This window comes from Diplotaxodon limnothrissa, linkage group LG18, assembly GCF_057381915.1.
Source record: "Diplotaxodon limnothrissa isolate DT_005_m linkage group LG18, D_limnothrissa_male_GT1.1, whole genome shotgun sequence".
Lineage (NCBI taxonomy): Eukaryota > Metazoa > Chordata > Actinopteri > Cichliformes > Cichlidae > Diplotaxodon > Diplotaxodon limnothrissa.
Genome location: NC_140613.1, coordinates 24,484,317 through 24,502,042, shown reverse-complemented (window position 1 = coordinate 24,502,042; position 17,726 = coordinate 24,484,317). Strand labels below are relative to the sequence as shown.

The 17,726-nt window shown below is 43.4% G+C and overlaps 1 protein-coding gene across 1 annotated transcript in view; it reads left to right on the top strand.

The window, feature by feature from the left end:
* The first annotated feature begins 411 nt into the window (after positions 1 to 411).
* hs2st1a (heparan sulfate 2-O-sulfotransferase 1a) overlaps positions 412 to 17,726 on the top strand; it is a 33,096-nt gene continuing 15,781 nt past the window's right edge. The window contains exon 1 of the mRNA XM_085377786.1: positions 412 to 931. Coding sequence (XP_085233912.1) covers positions 808 to 931 — 124 coding nt within the window. The 5' untranslated portion in view covers positions 412 to 807. The remainder of the gene's footprint in view (positions 932 to 17,726) is intronic.

Genomic DNA, 17,726 nt, shown 5'->3' with positions numbered 1-17,726 from the left:
TTATTCCACTGAAGGCCGGTCCGTGGTCGCGCCTGTCCGATAAACGTTAGTGATAATCATTTCTGACTTTTATTTATCATTTTTAACCTTTAATGATAAAATACATACAAAAAGCTTAGAAAGCATATTGTGTAAATATTTGAAGTAAAAAAATAATATTTCTTTTTAATTTTATGCTTTTTTGTATTTTGGCATAAACCAAGCCAGCCTAAAGAAATTCTTCCTCACCTCGGTCATTTCATGGTTGCTAATGGAAGTGCGACCCCTGGTGTCCAATTCTGGGTCCCACAACGGAAAACGGTCCAATCCGAGAGGAAAAGGCAGAGAGAGTCGACGAATGGGAGATCTCAGCTGTGTGGTGGACTGTTAATACACCCAATGGCCTGAGTGGTAGTAACAGTGTGTCCGTGGTGCGGCTGTGAACACACTGGATGGGACGGGACACCTCTGTGTGGGGGACGCAGACGACAGCGGCTGGTACCATCGCGAACAAATCCCGGAGGGACAAATACGTACTCTGGAGAAATCTCTAAGGCTCTACGACCCCTCCTCCCGCTCTGCCGAGATTTAACAGAATGAAATAACCAAGCCGAGTTTGAACACGTCGCGTTTGAGGTAACCACAGGATCTGAACGCTGGGAGATATCCACACACACGGAGGGGGAGAGATTGAGAGAGAGAGAGGGCCATGCACACACTCTCAGCCGCTTTGTAACCACCATCGTCGCTGCTGTGTGTGTGTGTTTTCGGTGTCTCCTCCTCTTCCTCTGAGCATGGACTGACCATCATCTCTCTCTGGATGATTTGATGGGGCTGCTCAGAGTCATGATGCCGCCCAAGTTGCAGCTTCTGGCGCTGCTGGCGTTCGCAGTGGCCATGTTCTTCCTGGAGAACCAGATCCAGAAGCTGGAGGAGTCCCGGGGAAAGCTCGGTAAGTTTACGGGGCCCTCCGAGCCTCTGATCCCGTCCTGTCAGGGACCACTGCAGGCTTGTGTGTGAGAGTGAGGTCCCTGTATAGATGTGGGCATCACCATTGTTTTGCATTTGGGTCAATCAGAGCTTCCAGCACATATGCTTCACATGGTCCAGACAAAGGTTCACAGTAAGGACGTGTTTTCGTATCTGGGAGCTGTCCTGCTGAACTTTGCATGACTGTGAGGCAAAAATATTGAACGAATTTGAGTATGTGCAGTAAAAGCAGTGCATGCAAATTGAGTCAACCTCTCATCTCATTTTATGCAGTCCAGTGTGAGACAGAAGACTGGGGCGCTTTTTGTCCCTGACTTGATGCATAATGGTGTTTACACAGTATTGTTTTCATTGGAGGTTAACCTGACAGGTATTCTCTGTGCTTATGATTTGGCCTTTCCATTGTTAGAGTTGATGCAAGTGATGAAAATTGACCTTCAGAGTTTTCAGAAGTCCAGGTAGAGATCCAAGATTCCTCTTTTTTTTAAAAAAAAAAAAAAATCACACACAGATAATCAGAGATTTCTTCTCCCTGCGAAATGACTTATATGTGTAAATCCCCCAGCTCTCTGTCAGAGGAATGATCAGCTAATTTAGAAAGATGTGACCGTAAACTGTGCCTGGGTCTTAATGGTGCTGGACGCAGACTGTAAGGCCAGGGCGGTGAGTGAGGAATATATCCCAGTGTTCACAGGGCAGAAAGCAGCTCTTTGCTTAAAGTACTTCTTAGTAATATTTTGTATTCATGGGGGACACCGCACTGCTGCAAATCCTCTCATGCCCCCATCACCAAACTCTTTCCTCTGATTGAAACGTGGCCGGCGCTGCCTTCAATTCCCCTCGCTGGCTCCCACCAGGGGCTCAGTCCCAGTAAAGATCTGGGACATTGGAGGATTATCTCTCTGGTGCTTCCACTTTGGGGATTTTTTTTTAAAGCCGTGCAGACACTGTGAGAGTGCAGCCAGCGTACCTCAGGGGTTCACACCACATCTATTTGAAGGGAAGGCAGCCGGGGGACCTTTTGACATGTGGCAGCAGGGAAAAGCACAGGTGTAATTCTGTGGCAGAGGTGATAGCAGGAATGAATTCAATCCAGGCGAGGCAGTTTGGGGGTCCTGATGGCGCGTGGGCTGGCTCAGGCACGGCTTACAGTTAAAACTGGTGAAGGAAAAATCTCTTTGGCATCATTACACAAAGGAACCTGTAATAACTTTTCACTATTTTTAAGTTTAAGTGGTCTGAGAGGGAGCAAGACTCCCTCACCTCCTCTGAGCTGTTTTTTAGAAAATCTAGCCCACGACAAGGGACCCTGTCCCACAACTGCAACCTTCATCAGTCAGTTGTTCAGAAGGTAAAATATGGCCCGTGTAACATCCCAGAGCTGTGGGTTACCAGCAAATCCCCACTTAAGGGTTGTAAATTAAAAATGAAAACACATTTTCAGGCAAAAATTCCATTTCAGCTTCTCAAATGAGAGTTGTTTTTTTTTTTTTTGTTTGTTTGTTTTTTTTAACACTTGCGTGACAGCAGTTCGAACATCTGTGGGTTTTTCGAAGTCAGCTCCAATTCCACTAGTGAGCAGCAGGTTTACCGATGAGTGGATCGACTTATGAAGCCACCTGAATATTTTCTGCTTCGATTTCTGGGCAGAGAACCATCATTTGAGTGTGTCGCCTTTGCTTTGTGAAACTGAGTAATATACTGATCATTGTGTGTGTATCCCGGTCACGTGTTGTATGGCATGTGCTCTGTGGTCACGTCTCCTTTGTGTTACGGACTAGAGGAGGTGATCTATTTATCCGACGGCTGGTGGTTCGATCTCTGGCTCTTCCAGTGTGTGAGTGGGTAAATGAGTGATGTTGTTTAAGAAGTGCTCACACAGAGTAGAAACGTGCTATGTAAGAAGCAGGACGTTTACCATTTGTCAGCCCAGGCTGACCTTAGAATTTAAACACAGTCCTCTGAGAGAGAACGTCATGCAGCTGTTACCCTGGGAAGGATGTTAGTTCAGCCTTGTTGATAGTCAAAGCTGTCAGTATTTTTCTTTGTTGTTTTTTCTGGTCATAACCATCCTAACCTAAGTGCTTCTATAGTGTAGAGGTTTACGCATTTGTCTAATGAGTGAGATGCCTGGTTCAGTCCCAGGAGAGACACAAATCTCCCGGAGGTGACTCCCGGTGACTAACAGCAGCTGAAAGTAGCTTTATCAGCACTACCTTAGCTTGGCAGGCTGAAGGTGTAAAATAAAAAATATTGTAGTTTCATATTTATATCATTTGTCTTTGGAAACGTGTGTGTTAGGGGACTTTTTTGGAATTCACTTTATTAATGAGATTATATGACATCTGCTGCAGACCACAACAATCTGCTTGGATTAAAAAAAAATCTAATTAGATGCTGACAGCTCAAATCCTGCATATCAAAGTACTTACTTCATTTTATGTTTATACCCTGGACTCTACTAGAGTAGCTTTGCATGATTCACAGTTCAAAATAATCCTTATTTACCTGATATTGAATCGTGTTGGAGCCTCTTAAAGCCCCTTTCCATTAGTATGTAGTCGGCTCGACTCGACTCAGTGTTTAGGGTTTTCCATTAGGTGATAGTACCTGGTAACGGGTACTTTTTTACTAGCTGCTCGGCCGGGGTTCCAAGCAAGCTGAGTAGAAAATGTGGCGTCACGCACATTTGGTGGTACTCAATTATAATGGAAAAAGAACGAAACCAAGTGGAGTAGGTGCTCTAGTAAGTGGAAGAGACTCTTCTGGTGTCTGAAACAAACTGTATAGATCCTCTTTGAGAAAACTTTCCTCTGATTGGCTGCCCTTCATAAACAGGTTTGCTGGTGCATGGGTGGAGCTTCTGTGATCACAGCCAGAGCTGTGATAACCATAATAGGGATATGTCTTCTCCTTGACATCATATAGATCAAAGAGTAGGATAAAAACTCTCTGAAGCCTGAGCTTTTGGCTTACTGGGATTACTTTCACATATACTGACCTCGGTGTTTAAACATGTTTAGCACCGCAGCAGTATTTATGTGTCTGGGGGGAAAAAGGCAGGCGTAATAGGTCCACCTTTAGGGCAGCTGATTAATAGTTAGATATTATCAGATCAGTTGATGTTGGAAGGCGTTCTGGCCAGGTTATAAACAAGAAGCACTCAGAGGGTGCTAACATCCGCCAAGGCAGCGGAGTCTCCCTGTGCAGTATTTACTTTTAAGGTAATGGTGTTCTATTTTATATATTCATTTTGTTTTCTTTGTGCTCCAAGATGTTTTTAGTGTAGTTAAAAACTAAAGCAATGTGTAGGGTTTTGTTATTTGCTCTTTTTTTTTTATACTCCTATAGGACTTTTTAATCAATTTGACCTTCAACTATATCTGTTGACCTTAAAGGGAGGTCAGAGGTCAAATGCGGCATGATATATGGTACTTTCCATATATGGACAGCACACACCACACTTCTTCAATCATAGTGTCTAAGCTATAATGCTTGTTGCCAATTTTTAACCAATAAATCAATAAGTTGACCTTGTATACCTTGTTGAATTTAAGCTAACTTGTAATGGACTGTGAACATAAGCTCACTCTACACCCCTACAAAGATTTCATGCAATTTGTTCAAAAGTTTAGGAGCTATCGTGTATACAGGCAGAATGACTTGCATGTACGCAAACCAAAAACCACGACCTCCTTAGCGGAGGCTTAATCTTAATTGAACAAAGCTGAGATTTCCCATGTTGGAACAATCAGGAGTCCTGCAGGAATAGATGGCTATATTGGTCTGTGACATAGTTTACTGCTGCCGTAAAGAGCTATACTTTACACCCAGCGAAAACCCAAACACACACACACAGCGAAAGCTGAAACACAACCTGAGAGGCCTTTTCCCTGACCGCCCACCACCATGAGAATCTGTTGACTTGGCAAAAAGCAGTCTGATGGATGACTGGACTCGGTGGACGTCTGTATAACGGAGCTCTGAATTATGTGCTGCATAGCCAAATAGTTGTGACTGATGCCTTCATGTGCTGACAGACAGCCAGGGGGCCGGTTACAATACCAGGTACGCCTGTTACAGATGCATCTGTGCAACAATGAAAAAAGAAGGTGGGGTCTAAATGTAACTGAAAATGGGGATAGGGGTTTGAAAAGATGAAGATCTATGTGATCATGCCGTGTCACGCTATTACTTGTTCACTGTGAAATTTTTGTGGGATTGAGTAACGGAAACGTGCGCCTCACAGCATGGGATCGAATTACGCAGCATCCAGGTTGAATCATTTCTCCCATTAGACACCACCCGCAGGGCGGACAAGCTGTGATTTGTTTCCAAGCTAATCTTCATCCCAAGGTTTCACTTAGAGGAGCTTCCTGCATCAGAAACACGCTGTGGTGCAACTGCGTGTCCCGCTGTGGGCCCCGATCCATAATTCTGACAGGATTCCTCTCTCCGGCTTCTCACCGGCTCGGCTGCCGAGCGGGTTGACGGTAACGCAGACGGGATGTGCAGGGATGGATGGAAAATAAAGTTTCTGTAATAAAGAGCCAAACAGAGAAGCATCCAAGGCTTCTCTCGCCCCGTCAGAGTTGTCATTAATTTCCTCTCAGTTCACGCCTGACCTTGAAGAATATCACTCTGCTTTGTTCTCAGGTTTGAGACTGAAAATCAGGAGTAATGTTTCCCTAACAGGAGACAAGCGCCCAGTTTGATTCAGCAGGGACTGGATCTTCTCCAGAAGTTGACAAAATGTAATGAGGTGGTTAAAAGCCAAACCACATGTTTTTTTGGAGTTTTTTTTTTAAATCACCTTAAACCAGAGAGAATCCCGTGCTAAAAATGACTGATGGTGACAAAGATGTAAGTGTAAATCGTTGCTGGGGTTCGTGACACAGCTGAATAATTTTTATTTGTCAAAACTGTGAGTGCCTCCTTATTTTGTTGGAAATGTCTCGATGAATGGATAGCGGTGCCTTTCACTTTCAGGAACACTTTCTTCTTCTCCCATCTTTTCTGCCTGAAAGCATGTTCATTACATAGCTGAGTGCATCATTATTTGTGCCTGTCCTTGCTACCTTGCTTTTATAAATTGAAGCCACGCTAAACGTATTTTCCTCGTGGAGAGGCTCGGCTTTTCAGCAGCTTCTGTGCCTGTTTTAAAGGTTTTTAGATCAATCAGAACCGAGCCGTGGCCGCGCAGCTATATGTCGCAGTTTCATTCTAGGGTTAGATAGTGAGGGCTGTGGAAACAGACACATTTCTTATTAGGGTGTCACCTCGTGGCCCTTCTAACTGGAGAAAAAACAAAAAGACCTCTTCAGCTCTCTGCCCTGCAGGCCATGTGAGGGTTGCGTGTCTCCCAGCAGGGCACATGCTCAAAGACTTTCTTCTTCTTTTTTTTTTTCCTCCCCCCATCGGCATCATCGCTTTTTTCTTTTTTTACTGGCCGTTACTCACCCTGATTAAAGGAATTCAATTTCCATCTGTTGCGTGGTGATATTCAGTTCCAGACACAAGCGGCTCTGTGATGAGCTCTGAAGAGAGAAGAGAGAAGCTGTTGAATGCAGAGAAAGGAAGCCTCGCGCTCATTGTCGGCGTGTTTGCAGAGCTGACGTGAGACGTTTAAGCATTCATTTGTTGCCGCAGCCCATCGCTGCGGGGCCCGCGTTTGAATTTGACTTTGATTGTTATGCCGGGCACTCACAGCCCACCCTCACACTCCAGCGCTCGGGGAACAGGGGGACGTGGTCAGGAATTTGCTCTTGGAAGGACATCGGTCAGGCACCGCTACCCTGTCCTCACGCACGCCCTCGCAGACTTTAATTAGACGGCCTGATCGCTTTCTGAGCCGGTGTTGTGCCAAAAAGTGATTTCCGGTATTTGCCAAAAACTGATTGCTCGTATTTAAACTGCTATAAGTAACTTGTTGGGCTATAATATGTGAAACATATGTCAAATGCATCCCTCATGGATGACATAAAGTCATCTTGAGCCACAAACAACATTCGTGTAACAAGGTAGAAGCCGCAATCAGTTTTTGGCAGTGACTTTTATATAACCTTTATTTATCCAGTTAAAAAAAATCTCATTAACATTAAAAATGTCTTTTGTAAGAGTAAGTTGGCCAAGAGGACAGCAGAAATGGCAGCAAATATTACAATATTTCCGTAAAAATATTTTAAGTGGGGATAAAGGACCGGATTGGTTATAATGTAAGTACAATAGCAGAGAGTTGTAAAGATACTTGAAAAACAGATATTGTTTTAATTCTCTATATAACCCCTTTGTAAACCCTGTTCACCGAAGTCTATTTACGAACATACGTAAAGATATTACACATAAAAAATACACAGAAACATTGGAAATCAGTTTTTGGCAGACAATCACTTTTTGGCACAACACCGGCCTGCCGCTGTCTCCTCCTCCTGCTGCTTATGTTGGAGATCGAGCTGCAGTTGTGTTTGAATGTCACTCTTTTTATGTCTCCCTTTACTCCTACACATTTGTCAAGAGGATGTCAGCCGGTGTCTGTGAATCACTCGACACCAAACAGTGGCTTCCTTTCTAAAGTTAATTGGTGACGCGTTGGCAGCGCTCAACTAGACCCGTTTAAACCTGAACCTCCTTGAACGTGTCAGTTCCAGCTTCTCTTCATCTCTTCTCGTCTTTTCTTTGGCTATGCCGCTGAGATTCCCTTTGAACTCTCCCTGACACCCTGCATCTCTGTTTTTAGTTTAAAGGGGGGAGGGTGCATAAGTCATTTCCTTTCACTCTGCACCTTGGCATCTGCTACCAAGCAGCCGGTAGCGCCTATTGCCCGGACCTGCCAGCTCAGTCACTCTCTGATACGTGCCATTTGAGCAGCTAATGGAGAGGAGCCCGCTGAAGGGATGGGCATAGGTGTCAGGGATGGATTTGTTATGGGAGACTGGGAGGCAGAGTGTACTAATGGTCATACTGGGCTCTTTGCTGTATTGTTAGAAGCAGGCTCTGATTGAGGCCGAGGATTTATGGCCCCTGGTGTGCACTTTGTGCGACAGGAAATGTGTTCCTGCAAAGTGGAGCACGCAGCAGCAACCGGAGCCGGCTCTGCCTTTGCTGCCGGAGCAGGATGACAGACAGGCTAATCGGGGTGTTATGGACGGTTTCACACCCTGGATGTAATTGGAAGCTGTTCTAGAAGAGCAACCCACTCTACTACCGCTCGGCTGGCCCGTCCCCAGTACTCCCTTCCTACCTCCTCTCAGGCTCTTCCCTCCTCACTGTCTTCATATTTTCCGGCGTCACTGCCGGGGGAAGGTGTCAGCTCACTCAACGTGATAAAATTGGCTTTGAACATCACGCGACGCGGAAAGCCTGCCGGTCATGTTATATCGGCCAAGCTCATTTTGACGACGGGAGGTGTGACTGACAGCTGCTGAGATATTATTTAATTAAAATGGAAGTGAACACTGACTCTGAGAGATGATGTATAACGACGTGTTTAAGGCCATTTAAGGTGAAATGTATAAATTTAGTAAAAGAAATCATGATTTGACAAAAAAAGAGCTTGAAATAAACAGTTTTTATTTTATTAAGTAAGTAAATCAGACACAGTGTCAAGAAAATAGTTGGTACTTTAGCTCATAGTCACCTTATCTGACTGATATGGCACTTTTAAGACCAATAACTGTCACGGATTGCCGGGGCAAGCCGTGTGGAATTGTAGAAAGGGACCAAAAGGCGGCAGCTCTGGTGCAGGTGAGTGTTTATTCACAGAGGTGGGTAAGTACAAACAACGGTGGCGACAAAACATGAAACTGGAAACCTAAACTGGGTAAACTAATAAGACAAACCAGAAACGAGGATGCAGGGAGGTCCGGAGAAATACATACGGGAAGACGCAGGGAGACCGAGGGGAAACAACACAGACGAACCAGCAATTACTATGACAGAAGACACAACTTAAATACACTCAGAGAACACAGGGAGATTACATACAGGTGGGAACACAGCTGGGAGTGATCACGTGACGAGAGTAGGGAGACAAACTGAAACACTCACATAAGACGCAGACCTTCACAATAAAACAGGAAACACATACACGCAATGACATAACACACCAACTTAACACAGACTGGGGGACACAGAACATAGGAACATGAACCATGAAACAGAAGAGTATAAACACCCAAGGTAACCAAAACCACAGAATACTAATAAACTAAACAAACACGGAGTCGCAGACTCCGGATCATGACAATAATGATATTTGCTGATATAATTAGTAAGTATCCGGTTATAGTTATAGATATTGTTCATCCTAAAACCGAGGCAGTTAACAAAGAAAGTTTCATCCAGATTGATTAACATAGGAGTCGTACACACATACCTTAGATCAGCGGTGCCCAACCTTTTTTCACCACAGACCGGTTTATGCCCGACAATATTTTCACAGAACGGCCTTTAAGGTGTCGCGGATAAATACAAAATAAAAGTAGTACCGGTACCGAAAAAAAGAAGATTTATTGAAAAGACCCAGGACAACCGAGTAAACGATAAAAAGGATAACAAAATAACGCTGACAACCGATTAAAAACCCTGAAAACCATACATTTCACACCTGAGCCTCAACTCTCGTGGCCTGGTACCAAACGACTCACGGACCGGTACCGGTCCGAGGCCCGGGGGTTGGGGACCGCTGCCTTAGATCATTATCGCATGATTTTAATTAATTAACTCAGGCTTGGAGCGGAAAGGTGCCCTCTGGTGGCCAAACTTTGCAACATCAACACCCATAACATGCCTGAAGGGTGTTTCTTGGGTTTCTTCTTTGATGAACATAGTTAGCTAATATCGGTCGATAATATTGGTTCACTAATAAATCAGTCGGGCTCTAATGGATATGCCGATTGAGATGACGTCATGTTTTGGGACTTTTCCGAAATATAAACACAGATTCTTGTTAGTCAGAAGCACCCTGGCTTCACTCTGTTGCAGCTCCTCAATAAAATAAAATACATCTACATTGTTTACATTCGCTGGTACCTCTGTCTTTAAAATCTGTTTATATACAATTTTCCCCTTTGTCACTTTAATCTCAATGAATAGGTTTGTCCCACTACATTTACAACATGGAAATATTGAGATTTTTCTTGGAGCTTTGCCTCCTTTTCCATTAACTTTTTCTGTTCACCTGTAATTACGCTGACATCCCTAACATGCTAACATGTACTAATGTGACTTTTCCTCCTGCTGATCTCAGAAATAATCTGTCCTTTACTCGTCGCTCTACTTTTTTTTTTATTTATTTATTTATTTTTAATGATATTAAATGCTACATGAACAAATTTACACCGGAGGCGTAAAAACCGGAGGCGTACTTAGTTAATCCTGTGCGCTTCTGACAGACAACGGAGCCTGTGGTTGTAAACACGTGACAGCAGGTGTCAGTTTCCTTGCTTCTCCTTTAGCGGGGCTTCATTTTTCTCCTCCTCCTGACAGGAGAAACAGCAAGGGGCTAATAAAACCCCGCCGTGATAATGACTTATAATGGCACTGCTCTCATCCAGCTCTTTCTGGATCAATACTTGTAAACAACTTCTTCATTTGCTCGCTGAGCCCCTTTTGTGATATTCAAATCCCTCTTGTGTTTTACGAACCCCACTGGACGAGCGCATGAAATGAGAATATCTGCTGCCGGATTTGGAAAATAAGGCGCCATCAAAGGAAGAGGAAGTGAGGTGGAGGGGGGTGAAAAATATTTAAAGCCATGGCTGGTGGAAATCGTAAGCCTCTACGGAGCGGGGGGGGATGAAGAAAGCAAGCCTGCAGCATTTTTACAACCCATTTCATCAGAGCACAGAGGGATGTAGGAGGAAGGAAGGCTGAGCAGCGCTGCCCTTGTTCTTCCTCAGCCTCCGGTTCATCTTTGCTTCTAATTGTCGCAGAGTGGGCTCAAAGCCGTTCAGCGCGTTCACCTGTGACATGTCCAGCACCGCGCGTCCTCGGGGAAGAGCTGCTAATTTCATGCCACCACGCTGTTTCCAATCAGGCTTCTTCTCATCCATTTCTTTATTTCCCTTTTTTTTGCACTTTTCCCCTTCTTCCTGTCAGTGATGGAGCGCCTGACATTCAGCTAGAAAGTTTTGGTTGGTTGGGTTTTTTTAGGCAGAATACAAATAAGTACAAACACCTGGGTTGAGATGTGTGTTTGTGCGTGCGCAACACTTACTAATGAAGTATCTGGGCTGCTGGACGCACAGGTCCGACACTCGGAGGATAAGTAGATTCGTGTGTCTGCGTCCCTTTCTGTTTTTCATCAACGTCTGCTCAGGCAGTGAACGCCACGCACCAGATTGATTGATCGAGCATTTTTGTTTTTTCTCGTTAGCGTAGTGTCTCTGTGCGCCCTGCTCCTCCTGACCAATACTAATGTGCTAAAGCAGTGCACCGGATTAGATTCCTGCTAATTGTGACCTTATCAAACAGACTGGATGCCGGCTTGACACGATTGATTCAATGCTACATGTGAGCATTGCCTGGATCGAGTAATAAAGGGCCTGTTGTGCAGGTCAAGTGTCCTTTCATTCCCCCTTCTTTTTCTTTTTTTTAAATTTATTTACAGGAGCAGATCAGTGCAGCTTCTTTAGTGTAGACATTACTAGGCATTTCAACACTTCCCCCAAACAACTCCCAAATCTCCTTCATGCCACACTTGCAGCATCTTAGCTGACTTACTTGGGTAAAAGGAGTCCAGCTGGGTATGGAGTAGTTCGATGGGTTGTTTAAAGGTTAGAGTACAGTCTTGAGGAGACGCGAGAACATGAAGGACATGAAGGGCCTGCACCACTGAGCCACCGTGCTGCCAAATGTTAACAGTTTCCCTCCATAAAGACATCATTTTACGACCTCATTTGCAGCCTCCATGGCGTGTTTTGACACCTAAGTGTATATCAATAAAGATGCAGTTTGATGATAGCTGCACAGAGGCCACCTCACTGACCCAGTCATTTTGTTCTCGACGCAGAAACCGCTCAGTTCAGAAAAATACCTTCAAGAGTTGCTCTTCAAGGCTTTCAAGCAGCAAAAGTTAAAACTTTGATATTCCTCTCTCTCTTCAGAGCTGCGCGTAACCTTGACAGCAACACATAAGCAAATAAATAAAAAGGGTTTAACCTTTTAATCTGTGCTGATTACAAGCACGGTGTGGGAAAGTGACTGTTGTGACCAAACAACCAACAGCCTGTTGCCTCTTCAGAGGTCACGGGGCTTCCACGTGACAATCCCTTCCCCTTGCACTGTTTTTAAAAATGTAAATTAAATGGATTACTGTTTATACAGCCCTCGTCTACCCTCACTGAGCACTCAGTGCTTTTACACCACCAGCCACCACAGCTGCCTCAAATCGTGAACAACATGGTTAAAATGTGCACGAGCTTCAAAAGCCTGTTGCTATATTAACGTTTACACTTATTACGGATGCCACCCACAGTCGCTTGTTAATTCATTCGGGTTCCATTTACATATTTTTGCATTTTGCTCTCAAATACCATCATTAAACTGGTATTCTAATGCGGCCTAAATAAAATAGGAATGCAGCCCTGTGAAACCCTCACTGAAAACAGCATTAAAGGGATTTTAACACTCTGCCCTAGTGTGTTGTTCCTTTTTTAATCAGTAAATCAGACTATAAATGCATCCAAGTGGCCTGAGAGGCTGTACCAAGAGTAACCCTAGCAGACCTAAAGCTGTTTATTTCTTTTATATGAATTCTGCATCATAGGTTTTAGAAGGAAGCTGGTCTCGTTGGTTGGGAAGCTCCCATTTTACAGTCTAGTTTCATTTTTGACTTTTGCATGAATGACAGGGTGAAGTGCTGGCTCAGCTGCTTACTCTCGCTGAAAACTGAGCACAGACTTCTTGGACGGCCTGTCAGCATAATTAACCTTCTTATTTTATTTGATATCTGATTTAAGTAAAAACGGTCCAGAAGACGCCAACATCGCAAATGCTGCTGAAAGGTCCAGTTCACTGACTACGCTTTGCTGTGTCCATGGTGATGTAAATTTTAAGCGTTTGTCCAGTTCAGACTGGGGAGTTAAATATCCCAGTCCCACCCACAGAACCTACAGATTTGCACAAATGAGAAAACGACTCAGAGAAACCAAAACCATTATTGTACCCGACTGTAAACATGTTTATTCCTGCTGTGATGTTGGGTAATTTTGGTGCTCTGTGAGGATTGACTTTCTTTTGGAGCTGGCCTCATGTGGCCATCTCAGATACTCTAATTTCCACACTGTTGATTTTCACCTAGTTTACCCACAATGCATCACGGCCATAGACGGTTTAACCAAGGACACAGGTGTTGCACTAGTTGTAACTAGCAGAAATGGGTAGCGGGTTACAGGGGTGGGCATTAGCGCGTTAGCTTAAAGTCTGAGTCGCTAAAGGAGTTAGATCGTCATGGTAACATATAGGTTCAGGCTACGTTCAGAGTCTGAGTTTAAAATTGACTCTCAGTGTGCATCAAGTGTGATATACGTTCTCTGCTGAGGAATTCCAGTTTATATAGACCACTTGTTGATGTTATTGGTACCGCTGACTGAAGTTACTGCAGTGCAAACTGTGGTTTGCTTTATCAGAGGATTCGCAGTCATTCAGCTGGAGATGCAGAAAATACTTAAATGATTTTTGTTTTAATGTTTTGACCTGATCTACAACTTTGATTTCCAAATTTATAAGTTATCTTTGTAGGGTAATTATTAATCAGTAAACTTAATTTTACTTTGATCTGGTGACAAACTAAAGCAACAGTTCTTATTGTTTGGGGTTTTGGTTTTTTTTGGTTTTTTTTTTTTACATCTTCTTTATTAGTCATATCTGAACACACTGAGTGACATTTAACATTTGCATGCATACAGATAAAAGTTTCAGAGCTAGAAATAAACTACAGCGCCTAGCAGTAAAAATAAATGAATTAATTAACTCAAGAATTTATATTTATCTAACTGGTTGAGCTTGCAATGTTCATGAATTCAGGACTAATCTGCAGCATTACTCTCTTTCACCTTTTTTGCAGCACCAGTGTTGCATTTTACTGTTACACTGTAATATTCTGCATAGATCTCGATCACCCATTCCCCTGGTAAGGTCTCTGATTGGAGTAGTCAGCACTCAATTGATCTGTTTTGTGAAGAAGAAGAGCTTCAAATGGTTCCTTCTTATGCAGCCTGAAGCACGGAGACTGAAGCAGAAAGCCCGAGTTAACGGAGAAAGCTAATAACCATCGTCGTGATCCTCATTCTCTCCGACTAGGTTTTTAGGTTTTGTCAAGCCAGTCAACACAAAGAAAGCCTGGCTTCTTTCAGCTCACCTCATTTGCAGTCTTTACACAAAAACATCATTAAAATCAGAACGTTTGCACATCTGCTAACCTGAAAATCCATTTTTATGCTTTTACACCTGGGGAAAGACATTTTCTTTGGAAAGATGTTTTCAGATGTGTACATTGTATAAGAATTGGTGACGTTGATCAAAAGGATCAATGACTTTTTATTCTTTTATGTCCATTGCGAGTTTCTGCCATCTGGCTTATGGTTTTGTCGAGCGAAAGATTTTATTGAGCAATCCAAACTCTGACAGACCCGAAAAATGGGCAGGATTATTTTATCAGCATCTTGAGAAGCCATGTGTATTTATATCCTCGGACGACCTTACACACAGCGGAAAGTTTCATATCGATCCAACACGGTGAGGTTTATAGACTTCAAACTGGAAATAGAAAACAGAGACTCAATGCTGACTGAAAATCCTGAGTTTAGACCTGCAGCTGAAGAGCGGAGTGGGACCTGATCTCCTGATGGTGAACTCGGTTCTTCATCCTTGGCCTGCAGATGCTTTACGTGAAGAGATGAAAGAAGAAGACAAACATAAATGTTCACCTGTCCCACCCACTTATCATTATTAAACCTATGAATAGCTGTTGTCAGCTCCATCTAATAGAGTGCGGAGTTTTCCCCGGACTCCCATACATGCATTATTAATTACGTGTTACGGGGCGAAGAGGCGCAGAAGCACAGTCAACACAGGATATCTGAGTTGTGCTTGCAACCAGATCTGCACTGTTATACAAACATCGTTGTTATATCAAGATACAACTGCTCTGAGGAAGACTGCAAATCTATATGCATTCAGCCACTTCAGGTTTCTGCACAGATTTGACTGCAGCGTTTGTGAGCCTTTGAGTGGAGGAAGCATTTAGCAGTGACAGAGACCTTCCTGCCGTGGTTTTTTTTTTCTCCTTTTAGCAAATGCATTTACTGGCTCATCCTCTCGACAACACACGAGTTACCCACATATTATTCTCCTTCCCTTTGAAGCGCAGCTGCCTCTGAAAATGTTGGCTAATTCCCACTGCTTAGTCACTGACAATCTGTGCCAAGATGAGATCTGTTCCAATCAATCGCCCCCCACCCCACTCCTTTGCAACTTGTCAGACCCGCCTTTACTTAACAAGGCAGGGGAATGATGGGATCTGCCATCTGTGTAAATTGCTCCATAATCTCATCTGACTGGTTGTTTTCTGATGAAGCAGACAGAACGTGGCCGCCTTTACTCTTTCGGTTTTTCCCAGACATTATTGGCTCACCTGTCAGACAGCACTACTGGCTTCGATCGCGCCAAAGACATATTAGGGTGGGAAATGGCAGGTTGAACCATGATGATTATCACCTCCATCTATCCTGGATTGTTATCATTAGTGTGGAGACATGTTTCGCATTTAGACTAGAAGATAAAAACGGCCCGCATGTGTTTGGGGCTGACTCGGTGTACTATTTGAATTTGATCCTGCTTCTTCATCATCATCATCTGTATTTCAACTCCCCAGTTAAAGCCGACACTTTCAAAGCATTTTCTGCCAAAAAAAGGGCACTTTTGTAGTTTGTAGTCTGAACGTCTTCCTCCTAAATGACATTCAATGGAGTAATTGTGGACTCGAGACCCATACCACCTAACCACTGTCTGCGCTGACAAGGGTGCGTTTTGTTGTCGTCTCCCCATCTGAGGGATGCTTTGTGGGTATTTTCATGACAGAGATACCCTTGTTTTCAGCTACTTTTGTTGGGAAGCGGGGGAAAAATGTCGTTTTGAAGCTTTACAGGAGGATACGTGACCTTTACGTGGACTGTTTTTGATTAATTCAATTCCAGAGCCGACGCAGAAGCAGCAGAGAGGGCGCTTCCATCGCCCTCGGGTCGTTATAGGTGGAAATCTGACCTTAACAGTGTGTCTCTGCACCTTCTAGTAAAAGCAGAACAAACAATTAAACAGAGAAACTCTCTTTGGTGAGCATTTATAGAGCCTCGCAAAGCAGCAGTGCCAGGTCCTGGGCGGGAAATATCGCGTCACTGTGAAACTTGTTATTTATTAGGATCTGCAGTGTAGCCAGACGTTTTATTTTCACACGTCACCTCCCTGGCTGGTTTGAAATAGTGGAGCCTTCCTGTTACTTATATTAAAATCTGACTTTGATGCATTGTTCGCCATCATTTAAAGCATTCTTAATCAAACTTCCCCTCCTTTTACGATCAATCTAGACAACAGACCAAACGGAGGCTCATTACATCTTCTTGTAGACAATAAATTTTTGTGTGTTTCTGTGCTGCTGCTGTCACTGACATCCCCTCAAATGTTGACTTGAATTCTCCTGGCTAAACACATACCAGTAAATCATCGCTCATACTGGGACTGTAGATGTATAGATTAGCTACCATGCAGCTATCCTGTGGTTAATGTTCTGCCATTAGCAAGCTGCTGCTTTAGCAAGTTTTAAGCTTGGACTAAATACAATTTCTGCAACAAAAATTTAAAGTTATCGTTTACTGTGCGACTCTTGTTTCGCCCTACTCGTCTTTATAACATTGCTTCAGTTCATTGAGGTTTGCACCACAGCATTTCAATTAAGGTCTAGACTTTCACCGGACCTTTGCAGCAGCTTGATTTTCTGTTGTTGATTTGTTGCTGTGCATGGCTTAATTGTCCTGTCGTATGAGCCAGTTTGTGCCAAGCTTTAGCTGTCACACAATTGATTGAGATTTGACTCTAGATATGACTACAGAGGACATCGTTCCAGAAGTCTTCAGGTTTGGTCAGATGATACTTTGTAAGAGGGAAAAGGCTATTCCTGGAAATCTTTCCAAACAAACTTTAAATTAGTTCAGTCATTTTTTTTTTTCTTCTAATCGTACTGTCGTGAATTTTAATTTGTAACATGTTAACAGACCTGTAGAGTCTGAAATCTAGGTCTTCATTTTTTTAGTTTCTCTGAACATTGCATGGTCTAAATTTGCTGGGATGTTCACACCTCGGAAGATTATGGTGTTTTCTTAACCCTCCTGAATGCTCCACGCCTGCTTTTATAGAGATGCTCACACTTAATCAAGTGCACTGGATTAAAAGAACAGATCTGCAATTTATCGCCTTAATTTCTATGGAAGTAGTAAAGGTGTACTTAGTTTTTCACACTGCTGTAGCTGCTAATTAGTGCTAACACATAAATTACACCTAGCTGTCACTTAGAGCACTCCTCTTATATAAATTGTAATGGAAAAGTAAGAGTTGAAGAGCAAACCCGTTATTTGCTCAAGGATGTAAACATTTTAGTTTCTGCAGGGACCGACTCGCTTCAAGTCGGTCCCATGCAGTTCCTCATGTGGCCAGTCGAGGAACTGCAGTTTTTGCCAGTTTGCAATCACAATTAGCTAATCCAG